This window comes from Rhinopithecus roxellana, chromosome 5 (genome assembly GCF_007565055.1).
Source record: "Rhinopithecus roxellana isolate Shanxi Qingling chromosome 5, ASM756505v1, whole genome shotgun sequence".
In the NCBI taxonomy this organism is placed as follows: domain Eukaryota; kingdom Metazoa; phylum Chordata; class Mammalia; order Primates; family Cercopithecidae; genus Rhinopithecus; species Rhinopithecus roxellana.
The window spans coordinates 120,078,166-120,097,911 of record NC_044553.1 but is presented as its reverse complement, the minus strand read 5'-3'; the positions used below and the strand labels follow the sequence as shown (position 1 = coordinate 120,097,911).

Genomic DNA, 19,746 nt, shown 5'->3' with positions numbered 1-19,746 from the left:
ACTCCTGACCTCAGGTGATCCACTCACATTGGCCTCCCAAAGTGCTGGGATTACAGGTGTGAGCCACCACGCCCTGACTATTTTCACATTTTTTAAGTAAAGAAAAAAAAAAATGGCTGGGTGCAGTAGCTCATGCCTGCAATCCCAGCACTTTGGGAAGCCAACGTGGGTGGATCTTTTGAGCCCAGGAGTTTAAGACCAGCCCGGGCAACATGGTAAAACCCCATCTCTACAAAAAATACAAAAATTAGCCAGGTGTGTGGGCGCACACCTGTAGTCTCAGCTACTCGGGAGGCTGAGGTAGGAGAATCGCTTGAGCCCAGGAGGTCGAGGCTACAGTGAACCGTGATTGTGCCACTGCACTCCAGCCTGGGTGACAAAGCAAACATCCTGTCTAAAAAGAGAAAAAAAAAAAAAAAGTAGTAAAATATTTTAATTTAAAAGGTGAGAGAGAAAAGCTGTTAGCCAAGCTGTACCCCCTGGGGGATGGGACAGGCCATGCATGGATGTGGGTGATCTTGCGGCTGTGGAGCCTTTGAGGTCCCTGGGGTGGCCACCCTGTCGCCCCATTCCCCTCACCTTGCAGATGCGGGCAATGCGGGACACGATGGTGTTCTCAAAGAACTCAAATTCCTGGCCAGTCTCGCTGAAGAAAAAGTAGATCTTGTCATCATCGCCTTGCAAGCTGCCCAGGCTCTCAGGAATGTAGGCTGAGGCCACAAAAGCTGGGTCTGTAGGGACCGGGTCAGGAGCTCAGAGTCAGCCCAGAAATCCTGGAGACAGGCCCTGCTGGGGGAAAGGGCCCCCTTCTAGGGCCCGGTGAACAGGATCCCTGCCCTCTGCATGGTGCCAAGAGGACTTCACCTTGCAGCCAGTTGAGGGAGCTCTCGGTCTTGGTGGGGCGAAGGCTTTGGCTCCGAGAGATGGCCGGGTCATTCCCTTGGAAGCTACTGACTGTTCCAGTGTAGAGCTCGCCATCTGCCAAGAAAACATTCCCATGGGAACAGGCTCTTCAGCACTGCCCCTTCTCCCTGCTCAGGACCCAGAGTGACCCCAGCACTGCCCGTTTTGCCTGTGGTGGGCAGAGAAGGAAGCTGGAACTTGAAAAAACCAAACCTAAGGCAAGCCCATGGCCATTCTGTGCCCTTGGAAATAAGCATGGCATGAACCCAGCCTGTCCAGAGCTAGCCCTCTGGCCCTGCGTGCCCCCACATGGAACTTCAATGAACCCATCCTGCCCCCAACACTCACCAACCACCAGGGCCGTGGACTTGAAATTCGGGTCGAAGGGACAACGGCCCTTGCCATCTTCCAGGAGGACATTCCCCTTCTCGTCCCTTGCCAGGGTGAAGTTCTCCACGTTCTGCAGGAGGGTGGACACATGGGCTCAGGGGCACTCCAGGGAATGAGCAGCGGGCTTGGTGAGAAAGAGAGAGGTGTGCAGGAGAAAGCAACTCTACAGGCAGGTGAGGTGTACAGGACAGAAGGGGTCAGGTGTCAGGGAGGCTGTCCTGCTCCCCCAGGACACGGTGCTGAAGGGTTTGAACCTGGACAGTCAGCTTCCAGAGAGGCCTCACCCAGACACAGTGCCGCACTGTCTCACAGTGACCCGATGTGGGACACGTTATCAGACCCACCTGGCGGAGGAGGTGAGGCTTAGAAAATGATGTGAGCCTGGCAGGGCGTGGTGGCTCACGCCTGTAATCCCAGCACTTTGGGAGGCCGAGGCGGGCAGACCACGAGGTCAGGAGATCAAGACCATCCTGGCTAATATTGTGAAACCCTGTCTCTACTAAAAAATAGAAAAAATTAGCCAGGCATGGTGGCGGGCACCTGTAGTCCCAGCTACTCAGGAGGCTGAGGCAGGAGAATGGCGTGAACCCAGGAGGCGAAGCTTGCAGGGAGACGAGATTGCGCCACTGCACTCCAGCCTGGACGATGGAGCAAGACTCCATTTCAAAAAAAAAAAGAAAAAGAAAATGATGTGAGCCTGGAAGGGGCAGCAGTGTGATTCAAACCCAGGCATGTCTGACCCCAAAGCTGAGCTCCAACCCACAGCATCAAATGCCACCCTCTGCTAGGGGTGTGTGCTGAGGAGGGGGTGTACAAGATAAGACAAGAGAATCAAGCAAAGGAGAGGGAGAGATGCTGGAAGAAGCAGGAGAGGGCAGCAAGGCCTGGGTGGGACAGGATCTTCATGGGTGAGTGACTGCATGCCTCCCTGCACAGGGAGACATGGCTGTCAGGGCTGAGCTTTGTGCCAGAGTGTGGGGCCTCAGGGCTCTTGGAGACCAGTGGTACCCAGAAACCTCCCTCTGGGCCCTGCCTTTCACCAGGGGTCCATGCTAAAGAACAGGATCCCTGAGGCAGAAAGAGGGGCAGTTCCCAGGCCAGCCTCAGGGCTGAGGACAGGGCACTCACGATGTAGGTGCACATGGGGCTGAAGGCTGCTGTGCCACAGGTGAACAGGTGACTGCTGCTGAGTGGCAGGAGGATCTTGATGTAGTTTTGACAGTCGCGCTGGGGGAAGGAGTGAGGGGATATCAGTCCCATGCACAAGCATGCCACCAGGTGGCACCGCTGAGCCCTCCCTACCACACCCAGGCCGGGCTTCTGCTCCCAGGACTGGGGATGGGGCACTCAAGTCCAGGAACAAAGAACCCACGGGTTTTCTGGGGCACAGTGGAACATGCATAGAGTGTGTGCGCTGCAGGGAGTCCAGGGGCTCAGCTAGTTTTGTGACTGGCAAACCTTTCCTTCGGCCTAGGGGTGAGGGCACAGAATCCTACCCCCTTGAATTGTACTGGCCCCCAGGAACGTCCTCCTCAGAAGCCACAGGCTTCTGAAAGCCTTGAAAACCACAGGCCCCTCCCAACCAGGCGGGAAGCTGACGAAGCCACAGCCCAGAGCAAGAGGAATGCTCAGCCCTGAATCCTGAACCCCAGATTCATGCATCACCTTCAATGGGGTGTCTAACTGGCACCTGCAACCAAGCTTCTGGTCCTCCCTGAAACACATGCTTCCCCCTGAGATCTTGCCACTTCCATTAACTCTGTCTTTTCAGTCACTGAGGCCCTAACCCCAATCAGCCTTGACGCTTCTTGTCGGTCATACCCCATAATTTCCCACCCAGAAATCCTGGTGGCTCCATCTTCAAAATGCATCTGGAATCTGAGCATTTCTCACTGGTCCAAGCCACCACCATCACTCGCTCCTCACTGCTCTCCCTACTCCTGTCCTTCCCCATGGAGGCTACTCTACCACAGTAGCCAGAATGACCCTCTTAGTACACAGGTGAGACCAGTCACATCTCTGCTCAGCCCTCCCCTGGCCTCCCAAATACCTCCCTCAGAGTGAAATCAAAAGTCCTGCCCCTCCTCCAGATATGCCACAGGTCGGCTCCTTACCCTCTCCTGATCTTGGCTCAAATGTCACTTTTTTAAAGAAATGTAACCTGACCACCTTATTCCACCCCACCCACCGCCAATAACATTTGTAAACTGACTACTTTTTCTTTTCCTTTCTTTTTTCTTTTTTTGAAACACAGTCTCACTCTGTCACCCAGGCTGGAGTGCAGTGGTGCGATCTCGGCTCACTGCAACCTCTGCCTCCCAGGTTCAAGCAATTCTCCTGCTTCAGCCTCCCAGGTAGCTGCGGCTACAGGTGCCCGCCACCATGCCTGCCTAATGTTTTTTGTATTTTTAGTAGAGATGGGGTTTCACTATGTTGGCCAGGCTGGTCTCAAGCTCCTGAGACCACTCAGGAGACCGTGAGGCGGAGACATTGTGATCCACCTGCCTCGGCCTCCCAAAGTGCTGGGATTACAGGCGTGAGCCACCACACCAAGCCTGCTTTTTCACAATTAAATCTCCAGTACCTACAAGTACATGGACACAGAGTGGGTGCTTAATCAATGTTAGCTGAATAACAGAATGGTAGCCAGGACTTGAACCTGTGTCTTGATCCCAAGTCCGGCACTCTTTTGCCCTCACCTTACCCAGCACCTGCTGCACTTAGGAGCAGGAGCAGGAGGTCTCTAGGGATGATGATGAGTCCTCCAGGAGAACCTGGGTTGAACCAGATTTCATCCTGTGCTTTGGCCAAAACCACATCAGAATCTGTCAGATGTGCTACATCAGGAATCATCTGCAGAGGGACACAACTCTCAACCTACCCAATCCCTGTTCATGCTGGAAGCTGACTTGTTAGTCCTTGTGTCTATGAGCCAGGTGCCTTATACCTATTAGCTTCCTGAATCCTCACTGTAAGCCCAGTGAGACCGGACCATTATCCTCATTTTACAGGTGGGCCCATTAAGGCTTAGAGAGGTGAATCTACTTGTCAAAGGTTGTAGAAACGTAAGTGTAGTGCTGGGATCCAAACCCAGGCCTGGCCATCTCAGAAGCTTATGCCCTTTCCACCCTGCCTGGCTGTATCTGCTCCCACTTCCCACCCACCTCTGGCCTGGATGGAAGTCTACCACCCTCCATCCCTCCTGCAGCTCAGCTCCCTTCCAGGTGCGGGCTCACCTGTGGGTCCTTGCCCTTGAAGCTGCACTGCTGTTTCTTCTCTGCGTCTGCACTCCAGAGCAGCTGGGGAATGAGAAAGGGCAAGGTAGTGGACAAAATGGAGGGTTTGCTGAGCCTCCCTCCTCTCTCATCGGCATCATCCTCAGACCAGAAGGTCAAGCTTCCAGTCCATCTTCCCTCTGCGGTCCTCTGCCCAGCCTAGCCAGCTCCAGGCAACATCTCTCACCTCCTGGTACTCCCCGCCTGGCAGGAAGCTGAGGTTGCTATTGAGTGCAAAGAGGGCCTCTCGAGCACCCACGTACAGGGTCCTGCCATCCCTGCTCAGCAGAAGGGCCGTGTAGTTGGAGATGTTTTCGGCTTCGAATCTAAGGAATGGCCGCTCTTCAGAGCCTGGGGAGAGGAAGATGGATATTATCTGGGGCCACCCCTCCCACGGGAAGCCTCTTAACACCAACCTCTAGATGGACTGATTTAAAGGAAGGTCATCAGCAAGACAAAGGGTAGCAAGGGGCTGGGGGCAGGGGGATCAGGTTTGATGGGCGAGCAGCATTCCTGGACTCTCAAACATTGCATAAGAAACAATGCAGAGATGTATGTATGAGAATACTACGGCACCCTTCACATTAATAAAAAGCTGGAAACCTAAGAGTCAGTCCAACCAGAGGGGACCTTGCCAAAATCAATTATGATGCCCCAATCCAACTGAACACTACACAGCTGGGGGAAAAAAAATGATGTATTAGAAGCTCCAGAAAAACAAGCAAGAAAGGCATGGTCAAAATATCAAGCAAACTAAAATATAAAGTGATGAGTTTTGAGCACATAATAGAATATTAAGAAAGGAAAATACATTTAACACTTTCCTTTGAGTAACATTAGACCCAAAGAGAAGAAAATGTAAGTGGGCCTTGCAGTGAATGTGATTTGCATTGACAGAGTAATGCAAATGTTCGGCACTGGTTTTTTTTTTTTTTTTGAGACGAAGTCTCGCTCTGTCACCCAGGCCGGAGCGCAGTAGTATGATCTTGGCTCACTGCAACCTCCACCTCCCAGGTTCAAGCGATTCTCCCACCTCGGCCTCCCCAGTAGCTGGGATTACAGGCATGCACCATCACACCCAGCTTATTTTTGTATTTTTAGTAGACATGGGGTTTCACCATGTTGGCCAGGCTGGTCTCGAACTCCTGAACTCAAGTGATCTGCCCACGTCAGCCTCCCAAAAAAGCAGTGGTCTTTAACTTTGAGACTGATGGTTATTACACAGAATTAGAGTGTTTTCAATTTTGACCTCAGAAACCAGAACTGACGACAGACAGACATCGTAATACGGCAGCAGGGTTGTCACAAGCTGCTGCCAATGGCTAATGGAACAATAAATACAGGTCAAGAGTACTGTTTTATATTGCAAAGGTAACCAAATAAAGGAAGTGAATACAGTACGGTGACAGAATATGTTGCAGGGAGGAAGGGAAGGGAGATGTAAGTGAGGGAAAGTCAGGAAGTCAAATAAACCAACAAATAGTGGTATAAGTATTTTACTTAAAAATATGGAGGAAATGGGCCGGACGCGGTGGCTCACGCCTATAATCCCAGCACTTTGGGAGGCTGAGGCAGGTGGATCACCTGAGGTTGAGAGTTTGAGACGAGCCTGACCAACGTGGAGCCCGTCTCTACTAAAAATATAAAATTAGCAAGGCGTGGTAGTACATGCCTGTAATCCCAGCTACTCGGGAGGCTGAGGCAGGAGAATCGCTTGAACCTGGGATGCAGAAGTTGGGGTGAGCTGAGATCGCGCCATTGCACTCCAGCCTAGACAACAAGAGTGAAATTCCATCTCAAAAAGAAAAAAAAAAAATGGAAGAAATAATGGTAGAACAAGAACCCTAAGAACCCTAAATGATTAGAAGTCCCTTTTAAATTGGCCTGGGGTGGGAGAGGACACATGTTTTTGTTTGTTATAATAAGCCCTTCTATACTTAAAAATATATATATATATACGTGCATGTCTCCTTGATAAAAAATTTTATTTATTTTTTGAGACCGAGTCTCACTCTGTTGCCCAGGCTGGAGTGCACTGGCATGATCTCAGCTCACTTTAACCTCTACCTTCCAGGTTCAAGCAATTCTCCTGCCCCAGCCTCCCGAGTAGCTGGGATTGCAGGCATGTGCCACTATGCCCGGCTAATTTTTGTATTTTTAGTAGAGACAGGGTTTTGCCATGTTGGCCAGGCTGGTCTTGAACTCCTGGCTTCAAGCAATCCACCCGCCTTAGCCTCCCAAAGTGCTGGGATTACAGGTGTGGGCCACTGCACCCAGACCTTGGTACACATTTTAAATATCTTTTGTTTTTGCAGAATAACAACAAGGAAAGAGACAAATTATCTACCACTAAGTGAAAATTAAGGTTATATTTACAGTATATATGGTCAAATCCTATTTTTTGTGGGAAAAATATAAGCATAGGAAAAAATCCAGGAGGATGTATCACAAAATACTAAACCATGGGCTCCCTGGTAGAATTATAGGATAGCATTCTTTTCTTTTTTACTTATTATCATTTTTAGATTCTGTAATAAGCAGGTTATCCTTATAAGATGTGAAATATATAGAGAAGAAAAAAAAAAGAAACACACACACTTACCCACCAGGGTACTGTTTATGCTTTGGGTAACTAATGGGTTTGGAGAGAAATTATTTTTAAAATTCTAAGCAGCTGATGAGAACAGAAAAGTAAGTAAAGAGCGGCACCCTGACCAACCTCAGGCACGTTGTAGCTGACCAGTGGGTCATGACCACACAAACAGTCTCCCGAAGCTGAGGAAGCAAAAAGTGCAACATGCCCAACCAAGCAGCTGTGAAGATGACTTCATGTGTGTTTACCTGTGGAGTGTTTTTACATACCCCCAGCCTGGTTCCATAAAGGGTGAGGAGACATGAAGAAAAGAAAGTAGTGAAATACAAACATTAAAATCAGGAGCAGAGAAAACCCAAATCTGAAGAAAAACATCTCAACCAGCAAGGAAGTAAAAATTCACATAAGTAGGTCATTGAGTCTGCACACAGCTGGTAGAGAAGGGCTGCGCCTTTAGTGCTGAGCCTCCTGGTGACCAAAGAAAAATGGGAAATGAAGCTACTCCATCCTCAATGTCCGTAAGGGGGCACACATAGCAGCCGTTTGCGTTTGCGGGAAGCTCGGCCTTTTTTTTTTTTTTTTTTGAGACGGAGTTTTGCTATCGTTGCCCAGGCTTGAGCGCAGTGGCACGATCTTGGCTCACCGCAACCTCCGCCTCCCAGGTTCAAGTGATTCTCCTGCCTCAGCCTCCCGAGTAGCTGGGATTACAGGCATGCGTCACCATGCCCGGCAAATTTTGTATTTTTAGTAGAGACGGGGTTTCTCCATGTTGGTCAGGCTGGTCTCGAACTCCTGACCTCGGGTGATCCGCCTGCCTCAGCCTCCCAAATTGCTGGAATTACAGGCATGAGCCACCATGCCCAGCAGCTCAGCCTCTTTTTTTTTTTTTTTTTTTTTTGAGATGGAGTTTCGCTCTTGTTGCCCAGGCTGGAGTGCAATGGTGTAACCTACACCTCTCAGGTTCAAGCGATTCTCCTGCCTCAGCCTCCCAAGGAGCTGGGATTACAGGTGCCCACCACCATGCCTGGCTAATTTTTAGTAAAAACAGGGTTTCACCATGTTGGCCAGGCTGGTCTCGTGACTTCAGGTGATCTGCCCGCCTTAGCCTCCCAAAGTGCTGGGATTATGGGTGTGAGCCACTGCGCCCAGCTAAAGCTCAGCTTTACACCTGGCAGCAAATGAGGAAGGAAGCCCTCGGGTGGGGGTGACACTAGTCAACAGGAAGACGGGGGTCAGGTGGCTGAGCCACCGCACCCGGCCCTCAAGTAGGCGCTTCTGTTAGGCAGCAGAGACATCATCTCACTGAGCTGTACATTCTCATACATGTCATAGGAGGAATGAGACATATAAAGATCACAGGAGTCTCATGAGGAGTGAGACCAGGACAAACAGACACTGCGGTCCCTCCTCATCTTTTGGATTTTTCCAGAGTTACCTGGAAACGAGGGCTGGTTCAGATAAGCTGGTTGCCCATGCTTATCTACCTGCAGAAGAGCCACCTGGGTGGGCCCTATAAGTCTGGGCAGCAGACCGCCCTTGGAATCTGTCCAGACACAGAAATGCCAAGGATCAGAGATAAGCCTCAGTCCCAGGTGGCAATTCAACCCCACTTACGACTGGGAGAAGGGGTGGAAACCTGCCTCGGGCACTATAGACAGAGTGCAGCCCTACAGACCAGCCAGCCCCTGGTTCAGCCCAGGCCTCCAGCCCTCCAGCCATGCGAGGAGTAGAGTGAATGGAATGACAAAGGGACAGAAAGTGGAATGTGCCTTGGAGAGGCGGGTGAAGGGCCCCTTAACCAGGCTTTCTCCTTCTGGGGCTTCCCTTCCATACTTGCCCTCATCTCTCTGCCCTGAGACTCAGACTGAAAGCCATGGTGTGCAGAGTAGAGTTACAGACCTGGGTTCAAAGCCATCCTCTACCACTTACTAGCTGTGTGCCACCAGGACACGCCACTTAACCTCTCAAAGCCCCATTTTCCTTATCTGTAAAATGGGGAAAATAATAACACTTTGCCTCATGGGGTTGTTATTAGAAAAAATTAGATTACGCATGTAAATAATAATATACATAATAACCCACATTTACTGAGACAGCTTTGCTCAAAACAACGTTGCACATGGTTTGCAGTGTGGCATGGTGTCTGGCACACGACCAACACTCAATGAGTGACTCAAAAACAAAATCCAAAAACCCCGCAGGAAAATCCAGCCTGGTGAGAGCTGCCAGAGGGGCAGGGCTCCTTGGGGGAGCCGGGCCTCCCTCATCCGGGGGTTCACGAACTTAGCCTGGGAGATTCTAACTTAGGCACACACCTGGTCATATGAGGGTCTCAAGGCCAAAGCCAGAGAGTATCAGCTCAGAAACAGAGACTTGTGTGTCACAGGCTCATGTTGTGGGTGTGAGCTGGTCTGTGCTCAGTGTGAGTGGTGTTACTGTCTAAGGGCCCAGGTGCTTGGGTCACCTCCAGAGTGACTGCAGACGTCTGTGCAGGGCCCTGCCTGAGCTTGCCTGTGGTGTGTGTGTGTGTACACGGTACCGCAGGGCTTGTCCACGCTTGCGCACTCACTCCTAGGTGCTCTTTGTGCAGGGGTGACGGGGAGGGGATGTTTCTGCACTTTACTTCCTGCGAGGGACAGGTGCACCTTGGGGTCAGTCTTAGCTTTTATGCTCTCCGTTGTGCTAAAGAGCGTCTCGCTCGCTCTCCTGGGCTGCCTGTGCTGCTCGGACATCCTCCAAATCCATCTATCCAGTGGGTTAGTCCAGTATGAAGAAAGCAGGACACGCCGAGGCTGCAGCCAGTTTTCCTGCTCAGGATGAACCCTCTCCCTCCACCCCGACAGGCTTCAGCCAGGGGCTTCTCCAGGGCCAATGCATCCCACTAGGCAGATCATCCTTCAAGAAGGCAGAATGGGGCTGGTCTGGGGCTGCCGTGTCCCTCCCTGGAGGGAGACAGCATATGGAGTGGGCACATAACACCTGCAGGGTCCCCACTCCCTACCCCAGGAAGTGGGGCTCTGAGTAGGAAGTGATGTGGGAATATTCAGCCCCCAGCCCCATGCAAGGGTCCTCCTTCCCTGTGACTCAGCCGGAAGCCTGGAGCTCTCTGGGGTTAGACAGGAATAGGGCTCAGCACCTCACCCCACCCAGGACACCCTGGGCAGTCCCCACCCCAGGCCAGCCAGTGAGCTGTAGCAGCACTGTGACTCAGAGCCCCACCCCACCTTTCTCTCTACTGTGGCTCTGGGAACGGCAGCAAGACGCTGACCTGGCCCTAACATCCCACCCACTACAGGCCCCAGCAGGATCAGGCCAGAAAACACCAGTTTCCCTGTGGAGTCGGTGGGGAAGGGGCCTCCAATGCAAGGAGGCAGCCAGTGGCCTCCCCCACTTTCAGAGAGGAGTCTGGGTGGGACAAGTCCCCAGAGAGCCTCCTGAAAGACTGTTGTAGCCCTTCGTCCCCAGGGATGTCACAACTTAACTCACCAGAACCTTGGACCCACTTATCCCAGCAGCAGCCCCACCTCCAGGGCAGGAGTGCTGACAGGGCCGCAGTCAGCAGGAAACTGGGACACACAGCCAACCTGGGTGCACTTCCTTCCTCCACACTGCCCTGCCCGTGCTGGGCAGGGCAGCCACCTCTTCCTCATGGAGCATGGAGGAGGGGGCCACATTCTGCTGACACCAGCCCAGTGCCAGAGTCAAGTCCCTCGTTGGGGATGTTGTGTGCCAAGGGTCCTCCCATGGACTGAGGTCACCAAGAAAGTGGCAACGAGGGCAAGGCAAACCGGCCTCACAGCATCTGTGCTCCTGGGGCATGTCCTGGAAAGCCACTGCTACAGCCCCAAGTGGACAGACCAAGAGCCTCTGCCGGAACCCCTAGTCAGTCCCAGCCCTGACCTAGGGCCTGTGCCACGGCTGCACACACCACTGCTGTCACCTTAGGAGCCTGCCTGCCGCCTGCCTGCTCACAGGCCTACCCAGGGCCAACTCAATCTCTCTGCTCAGGGGCTGGCTCCCCACTAACAACTCCGCTCCTAGGGCCTCTGCCCTGGGTCTGCCTTCCTGCCTTTATAGATGTCTCCACTTCTTCCAAGGAAATCGGGGTCATCAGGCATAAACAACCTCAACTTCCCGTCCCCATCTCCTCAGAGACCAAATCATATGTGACCAACTCTACCTCTCAGAAAGCAGTTTTTGTTCCAATGTCCATTCTAGAAATTTTTGTGCCTCCCTCCACCTGCCTTAGACAAGCTCCCAAAGAGAACAGCCACCCCATGCCATCTCTGCCTCTCACCTTCCACTCACGCCTCCACAGAAGTTGGGCCTCAGCCAGCCCCACACTCAGCAGGGACAGCCCTGCCAAGAGCCCAGGGATCGCCTAGCTGCCAGACCCCAGACACGGGTGATGCCGCCCCATCCTCTAGGTGTCTGTGCCCCCAGTCTCAAGCATCACCCCGTGTCTCCCTCACATGCCTTCTGGGTCTCCAGCCCTCAAAGAGCTAAAGTATGTAAGCACCTCCTCAGCCCTTTAAATGGATTAAGTCAGTGCCATCCTCACAAGGCTGCTGTGGTTTATTACCTCCATTTCAGGTGTGAGTCAGCCCTGGGAGGAGTGGTGGGGATGCCATCTGACCCTGGGCCACCTGGCTGCAGAGTCTGTGTTGCTGACCACCCTCCCGCCTCAGGCTTTGCTCCTGAATGTTCTTACTCTCTGGGTCCGTCTGCTCTTGGCCCTGCTCCTTTCACTCCATTCAAGCTCCTGGGTCCATGCTCATCACGTCGATGACGCGGATGCTGGCGATCCCCAAATCTCTTCATCCAAGTGCAGATCTTTCTCTAATACGCCAGACCCCACAGTGCAGGAGGGCTTCTGTGGGTGCTTCCCACCACCTCACTGCCCCGTTCCAGTCCCACTCCCTGGCTTGGGATTTTGTGTCTGTGTGTGGCACCACTCACCTGGGTGTCTCACCATCCTTCTCCCTCTCCCTTCTAAGTCCAGTCTATAATCAAATCCTGCCAATTTTCTCTCAATATTTTCCAAGTCCATTCCCCTTACCATCCCCACTACCACAGTCCAGAGCCAGGCACCATCCTCTCTCACCCAGGCCACCACCACAGTAGCCTCCCAACCAGCCTCCCGCCTCCAGGCCAGCTGCTATGCTGCAGCCAGAGGGCTCTCTGGGAGCTGTCACTGTTCTGCCTAAAAACTTCAATAGCGCCCTGTCGTCTGAGCTCCTAACTTGCCAGCCTTTGCCACCCACCCACCTCCTGGTTCAACCAAGTGACATGGAACTGCAAGTCAAGGGCCCATTTCTCATCTCCGGTCTGTTCAGGAAGTCCCCTCCGCCCAGAAGGCTTTCCTTTTGACTAACTCACACTCATCCTTTGAGACTCAGCTCAATTCCACCTCCTCCAGGAGGCCTTCCTGAATCCCCAGCTGGGCAAGGGCCCTTCTCCGTATGCCCATCATTTCCTGTTCACATGTCTTGCAGGGCACTGGTGACACTGTCTGATGATGGCAATGTTTGATGTTTGATGATGATGATGATGGTCTGATGGTCTATCTGTGCTCTGTCTTTCTTTTCTTTTTTCAAGACAGTCTCGCTCTGTCGCCCAGGCTGGAGTGCAATGGCATGATCTTGGCTCACTGCAACCTCCGCCTCCTGGGTTCAAGCAATTCTTCCGCCTCAGCCTCAGCCTCCCAAATAGCCGGAATTACAGGCACCCACCATCATGCCTGGCTAATTTTTGTTTGTTTTTTATTCTATTTTATTTTTTTTAGTAGAGATGTAATCCCAAAGTGTTGGGATTACAGGCATGAGCCATCATGCCTGGCTTTTGCGCTCTCTCTTCCACCACGTTGAGAGCACTTTCAAGATCAAGACCATGTCTTATTCATGTTTGTATCAACTGGTCAGGCGGGCTCCCAGCAGTTGTTCCATAAACGTTTGTTGACTGAACAAATGAATGACACAGTCCCAGTCAGAATGCCCCAGCCCAGAGAGGGGCCCCAGATAAAAATGGGGGAATGTGGAGGTCCTGAAGCTTCATACTCACAAAATTGTGTCTGAGAAGCACTGCTTCCACTCTGACCCCTCCCAAAAGCACTGAACACATAGAAGTATAATAGCTGGCCGGGCGCGGTGGCTCAAGCCTGTAATCCTAGCACTTTGGGAGGCCAAGACGGGCGGATCGCGAGGTCAGGAGATCAAGACCATCCTGGCTAACACGGTGAAACCCCGTCTCTACTAAAAACTACAAAAAACTAGCCGGGCGAGGTGGTGGTGCCTGTAGTCCCAGCTACCTGGGAGGCTGAGGCAGGAGAATGGCATGAACCCGGGAGGCGGAGCTTGCAGTGAGCTGAGATCCGGCCACAGCACTCCAGCCTGGGTGACAGAGCGAGACTCCGTCTCAAAAAAAAAAAGAAGTAGTATAATAGCTGACAGGAGTTTGACTTAGGAGTTTCCTATCTTTTAAATATTAGCAACTAATTAAAATTTTTCTCTTTTTTTTTTTGAGACAGTTTTGCTCTTGTAGCCCAGGCTGGAGTACAATGGCACAATCTCGGCTCACTGCAACCCCTGTCTCCCAGGTTCAAGCAATTCTCCTCCCTTAGCCTCCTGAGTAGCTGGGATTACAGGTGCCTGCCACTATGCCCAGCTAATTTTTCTATTTTTAGTAGAGATGGGGTTTCACCATGTTGGCCAGGCCGGTCTCGAACTCCTGACCTCAGGTGATCCACCCGCCTCAGCCTCCCAAAGTGCTGGGATTACAGGTGTGAGTTACCGCACCTGGCCTAATTAAAATTTTTCTAAAGAACTTGGAAGTCAAACAAAATATATCCCCAGGCTGGCTGTGACCCACTACCCCTCAGTCTGCAAACTTCTGTCTGAGACGTGTGCCCCAGTCTCCTGTGTGCCACATTCCTGACCAAGTCTGCCAGCTCTGCCTATTTCCAACCATGGCCATGCCATGCCATGCCACCAGGGTCCTCGGCTGGACCCCTTGCCCCGTCTAGACTAACCTCAACAGATTTCTTTACTAGATAGAAATGTATCTGCAATTATTCAAGGGCTGAGGCAGGTCATCTTGCTGCTTTTTTTTTTTTTTTTTTTTTTTTGAGACGGAGTCTCGCTCTGTCGCCCAGGCTGGAGTGCAGTGGCCAGATCTCAGCTCACTGCAAGCTCCGCCTCCCGGGTTTACGCCATTCTCCTGCCTCAGCCTCCCAAGTAGCTGGGACTACAGGCGCCCGCCAACTCGCCCGGCTAGTTTTTTGTATTTCTTAGTAGAGACGGGGTTTCGCCGTGTTAGCTAGGTTGGTCTCGATCTCCTGACCTCGCGATCCACCCGTCTCGGCCTCCCAAAGTGCTGGGATTACAGGCTTGAGCCACCGCGCCCGGCCAATCTTGCTGCTTTTGTACGATTCACAGGTGAAGCAGGAGGCAGCTGTTCTAACGGAAAGAATGTGGTTGCTGAATCGAGAACTGTGGCCCAAGGCTTGGTCCCAAACTCTTCTATAGCTGCATGACCTTGGTAATGAGTTATTCACTGAGCTTTGGTTTCCTCATCTACATGAGATAAAGCAATACACTTCCATATCCAACAGCAGTGCCTGGCACACAGTGAGTGCACCGCAATGGCTGCTTTTCTTTGCTCTTCCTGTTTGGCCCCCTTCCTAGAGGATGGGCCAAAAGGTGCCAAAAAAAGAGGACACAAGTAGGCTAATTTGGCTTCTCTTTAGGAATATGGTAAAATGATGGCTTCTGTCTCCTACCTACCATCCCACTGAAACTCCCTCACCACAGGCCCCCCACCTCTCTGAAGCCTGTTAGACTACAAGATGGGCTTCCAGATGGATCCAGGAGTGCAGAATAGAGCTTCCATGCACAACAGGTCAGACCACAGGCCTGAGAGGCAGAACTCTAGCAGTTGGACAAAACACTCCACCTCTGTGTATTACTCTGTAGTCACTACTCTTCTGTGACTATCTCTGCCACAGGGCAGGAGCCAGCCCTTAAGAGTTCCAGTATTCAGTGCCCAGAATAGGGTCGATGGTGAGCTAACAAGTATAAAGCCAGTGTGGGCACCAGGCGCTTTTTTTTTTTTTTTGTAAGTCAAAGATGTTTTCTTCATTTCTTGCATTTGAAGTGCTCTCCGATGACATCTATGGCCTGAGACTCCTTGCCACAGTCCTTAACTACTATACAACTGCAACCAACCACTTTATGGGGTTTCCCCTCTCTGTCAATTTGACAGAGGCCTACCCATTCCCCCCTTTTTTTGTTGTCATCAACCTTAATTAGGTTGATTTGGTGCTCAGTACAAAGGGCCTCCGCCAACTTGACATACACAGTCTCATCACAGTTGGATGCAAGCACACAAAGATGGGCTTCGTGCTTGTCTAAGGCTTTGGCAGCTTCGCGAATTCCATGTGCTAGGCCATTGTGGATGAGGCTGTCTTTAGCACCTTTTGTAAAACAGTATTAATGTCCATTACACCTCCAGCAGCAATGCCTTCCTCGGCCATGGCAGTGGGTTATGGGTGAAGCAGAATCATGAATGCACCCGAGCCTGAGCCTCCGTCTCTGCACAACTTGGTGGCAGCAGGGAAAGAGCCACCAGGCTTTTAATTATCTTATCTTATAGACAGGATAGCTGTCCTGCTCCCAGCACACGGAGGACAGAATGTAAAGAGCAGGGGCAGGGAGACCAGCTGGGGAAAAACAGAGAATGCAGTCCAAGGGAGCAGATTTCCCAAAAAGCTAATCTGAGGGAAGGCAGGCCTCGACCACAGGAGTCTCGCGTTGTGTTGTTCCTCTTCCCCCTGATCCCCAGGGAGGGCCACATCATAGGCCCCCTGAGTCCTGTGCCAGCCTGAGCACCCATGGGGGTGGTGTGAGAGGCAACAGGCTCTAAGAAGATAAAGGAAGCAGTGATTGATGACAAGACCCAAGTCTAGCCTTTTCTCCAGGCCTCGTGCCACCCTCTGTCTCTTGCCTAGAGGATGAACATGCTGGTATATCCAGATGTGCCCCAAAAGTTGTGCAAGTTTACAGCTTTCCTGGGTTGGCAAATAGGTATTTCAACACCAGCTGGATGTGGGTTGTGCAGAAGGCAGAGCAGAACCAGTGAGGGGCAGGTAGGGAGAGGCATGTCCAGCCCCATGCAGAAGAGATTCTTCAGGCAAAGGAGGACTTTGAAAAGGCTGAGTCAGGAGCACTTAATAACTGGGCTATAATTAAGCAGGACCCCTGATAATGATCTCCAATCAGTCCCTGCGGGGCTTGCTTTGTCTTTTCTACCAGGGCAGGCGCTAAGCCCGACAGGCTTGGCACCTAGCAGAGGGACTGCATACCACCAGTGTGCACCAAAATGGATGCAAATAACCTCACCAAGCAAGGCTGGCAGGGGATTTCTAGCACAACAAAGCAGAAGCTACCTTTTTACCATGGACGCAGCACGTGCCAGGCACCATGCCAAACACTTTACATACATTATTTCATGTAATCCTCTCAGAACACTGTGAAGATGGCCATTATTCCTATCTTGCTAATGTAAAAATGGGCCTGGAGAAGACTGGGAGCTTGCCCCAGGTTGTGCAGTTAGTAAGGGTGGCAAGCTACTTTATAAAGCCAGGCTCTGAGCATCCACAGTTAGAGCGCCTTCCACTTGCCTCTGCAGAGCCAGAGAGATGCCGGCCCATAGGACAGAGCTGGAGACAAACGTTCATGTCCAGTTGAGACCATGTCAAGGAGGGAAGCCAGTAACCGGGGTGAGGGCTCAACAAGTGACCAGCATCAAGGCTTCCCAGGGCAGCCTTGACCCTGGCTGCTTCCTCCAGGGCCAGAGGGCAAGCAGTTGATTTGTACCAAATGCCCCATTCTCTCTGCTCAATGGGGTTTTGGTGACTGCAGTTTGCAGGCCTACAGATTTCTGTCCAATCTGCTTCAGAAATACTGCATTCAGAGCTTTCCCGCCTGGCACTTCTGGGGCAGGAGGGAATTAATAACTCCCTTTAAGGCTGGGCGTGGTGGCTCATGCCTGTAATCCCAGCACTTTGGGAGGCCAAGATGGGCGGATCACCTAAGGTCAGGAGTTCAAGACCAGCCTGGCCAACATGGTGAAATTCCATATCTACAAAAATACAAAACTTAGCTAGGCATGGTGACAGGCACCTGTAGTCTCAGTTGCTCGAGAGGCTGAGGCAGGAGAATCACTTGAACCTTCGAGGTAGAGGCTGCAGTGAGCCGAGATGGCGCCACTGCACTCCAGCCTGGGAGACAGTGAAACTCCATCTCAAAATAATAATAATAATAATAATAATTCCCTTTAAGTGTCCAAATAAGGTGGCCCAATAAGACTTTGGAGGACCATGAGAGCGGGTGTGTTTTGTTTCTCCCCACATGGCCAGGCTGGGAGGCACTGGGTGCCATTGCTTCTACTCAGCACCACTCCTGCTCCTGACTGAGGCTTTGGTCATGGAGCTCTGAGTGGTAGTTCCAACACAAGAGAACCCAAATTCCACACGCTTCTTTCAAGCATTCCTTTCAGAGACTTCCAGCTGACTGTGGAGCCCCTAGTGGCTGTCCCCCCATCCTCCTCCCACTACTGGCCACTGGGCGAGGCCACAAATTGGCCTCCTGCATCTTAAGCACCCCAGGAATGTGCTGTTCATCAACAATAATTAGGGTTCCCTATGAAGGACCCCAGATGCAGGGCAAGCTGGATGCTCCACTTCAAGGGATTTTGTTTTAAACCACAGACATAGCCCCACTGTCCCTAGGCATCTGGGTCCTTATGGGGTGTGGGTGGGAATTCAGTAGAGGAGTGAGTGGCAGGAGGAAAGGGAGGTGTGTAATCTCCAGTTCCATGACCCTTTTTCCTAAGATGCATGTGAGGGAGGGCACTAGGGCCCTGGACCCGGCGTCCGATGGTCACCACGAGCCTGCCCAGGATGGGCACACTGCCAGGAACATCTAATGAGCCCCCTGGGATGAGGCAGGAAACCGCCTTAGGCCACACTCAAGGGTGAGCCTGTTCAGTTACCAGGGCATTCCCCTCCCGGACCTCCAGCCAGTCCTAGGACCTGCACGTAGGTAAGAGTGGGAGGTGGGTATGAGGGCCAGGAGGAAGCCCAGAGAGGGGGCACTCCAGGGTATAGTGGCAACTCAGTCGAGTCTAGATACGTGCTCACAAGTTCAGGTAGCTGGGTGCCGCTACACTATTCCAGGGCTTTGGTGGGACTGGAAAAATGGGCCACTCTGGGCAGACCTAGCCCCAAGAACATAGCAGAAGGGGTCTTTTGCTCCAGGATTCCCAGGTTGGAGAGCTGAGTGTGGACTGCATTTCAGGTCCTCTCCAGCCCTCAGCTGGGCACTTTGGTACAGTGCACAAAATGCAAGTCCGCCTACAGCAGCCCTGACAGGTGAATGCTGGCGTGTGACAGAAGTCTAAGAACAGTCACAGGCTTGTAGAAGTGGGCCAGGTCCTGCAGCTGCATGGGTAATAACCAAGTATTCTAGCTGCTCCTCGGGAAGCAGGTCCCCTCGATGCCCCTACTGCTCTCCGGTTTTGCCTTTTAGCTACCCTGTCATTGTACCATCCAGTTCCAGAGTTGGACATGAAACCTACTGTCTTTTGACATGGTCCCATGAGCTAGCCCAGCTTTCCCAAGGACATAAGTGGAGTCCATTGGAGCATCTGCCCCCATCTCACCTTGCCTTCTCCCAAAAATGAGAGGGTCTGAGGGCAAAGGGAGTTGTGGCCACAACAGAAGTAGCAACGCAGCAGGCCTGGGGCTGGTTACACCTGTTTATCCTGACTTCACAAGCTGAAGCACCCAAGGGGCTACAGTCAAACTAACACCCCAACCCTGTCCTAACCCCAGGCAGAATCACCCCAGATCTAAGCGAGATGTACAGGAATAAACTCTGAGCTGAATAACACTCATTCAGCGGTTCCTGTACCAGGCCCTGTCCCAACGACTTTTCAAACACGAGCTGATTTAATCCTCACTACCTTGAGGTAGGTTCTATTATTATACCTGTTTTACAGATGAAGAAATCAAGACCCAGAAACTTTAAGTAGCCTGCTCAAGGTCACACGGTTACTAAGTGGCTGAGGTAGCATTTGAACGCAGGTCATCTGCAATATTTCAGACAGGGGTTCAGATAGGGTTACTTGAAGCCACTAGGGCCCTGCCTTAATTTAAGTGCTGATTCTACTATTTTCTTTTGTAAATAGGATGCTTTCGGGGCGGGGCGGGGGGGATGCTGTGAGGAGATGGAAGTCTGGGACAGTTTCAGTCTGTAACCTCTAATTTATACATGCTTTATTCCAATTCAGACAATATGACAACCAACAAGTTAAAGGGCTTGCGGATACAACATCTGTTGGGAACTTATAAACTTCATATCCGAGTAACACACCTTGCAAGGCACCTATGACTCTGCCTATTTTGCAGATGAGGAAAGTGGGGCACTGGGAGCAGAAGGCACTTACTTGCCCAGTGGAAGAAATGGGCTTGGGATCCAGGACCCTCTGAATCCAAAGCCCAAGTGCCCCAAGAAGAGCTGGAGAAGC

The 19,746-nt window shown here is 51.8% G+C and overlaps 1 protein-coding gene and 1 pseudogene across 1 annotated transcript in view; both read right to left on the bottom strand.

Moving 5' to 3' along the window:
* The window catches only part of SEMA4B (semaphorin 4B), a 44,991-nt gene that overhangs the window by 8,000 nt on the left and 17,245 nt on the right, over positions 1-19,746 (bottom strand). The window contains exons 3-8 of the mRNA XM_030930728.1: positions 4,756-4,919; positions 4,530-4,592; positions 2,422-2,520; positions 1,252-1,363; positions 865-978; positions 580-731 (exon numbers count right to left, since the gene is read on the bottom strand). Of these exons, the coding sequence (XP_030786588.1) occupies positions 580-731; positions 865-978; positions 1,252-1,363; positions 2,422-2,520; positions 4,530-4,592; positions 4,756-4,919 (704 nt within the window). The remainder of the gene's footprint in view (positions 1-579; positions 732-864; positions 979-1,251; positions 1,364-2,421; positions 2,521-4,529; positions 4,593-4,755; positions 4,920-19,746) is intronic.
* Positions 14,485-17,253, bottom strand: LOC115897530 (annotated as a pseudogene).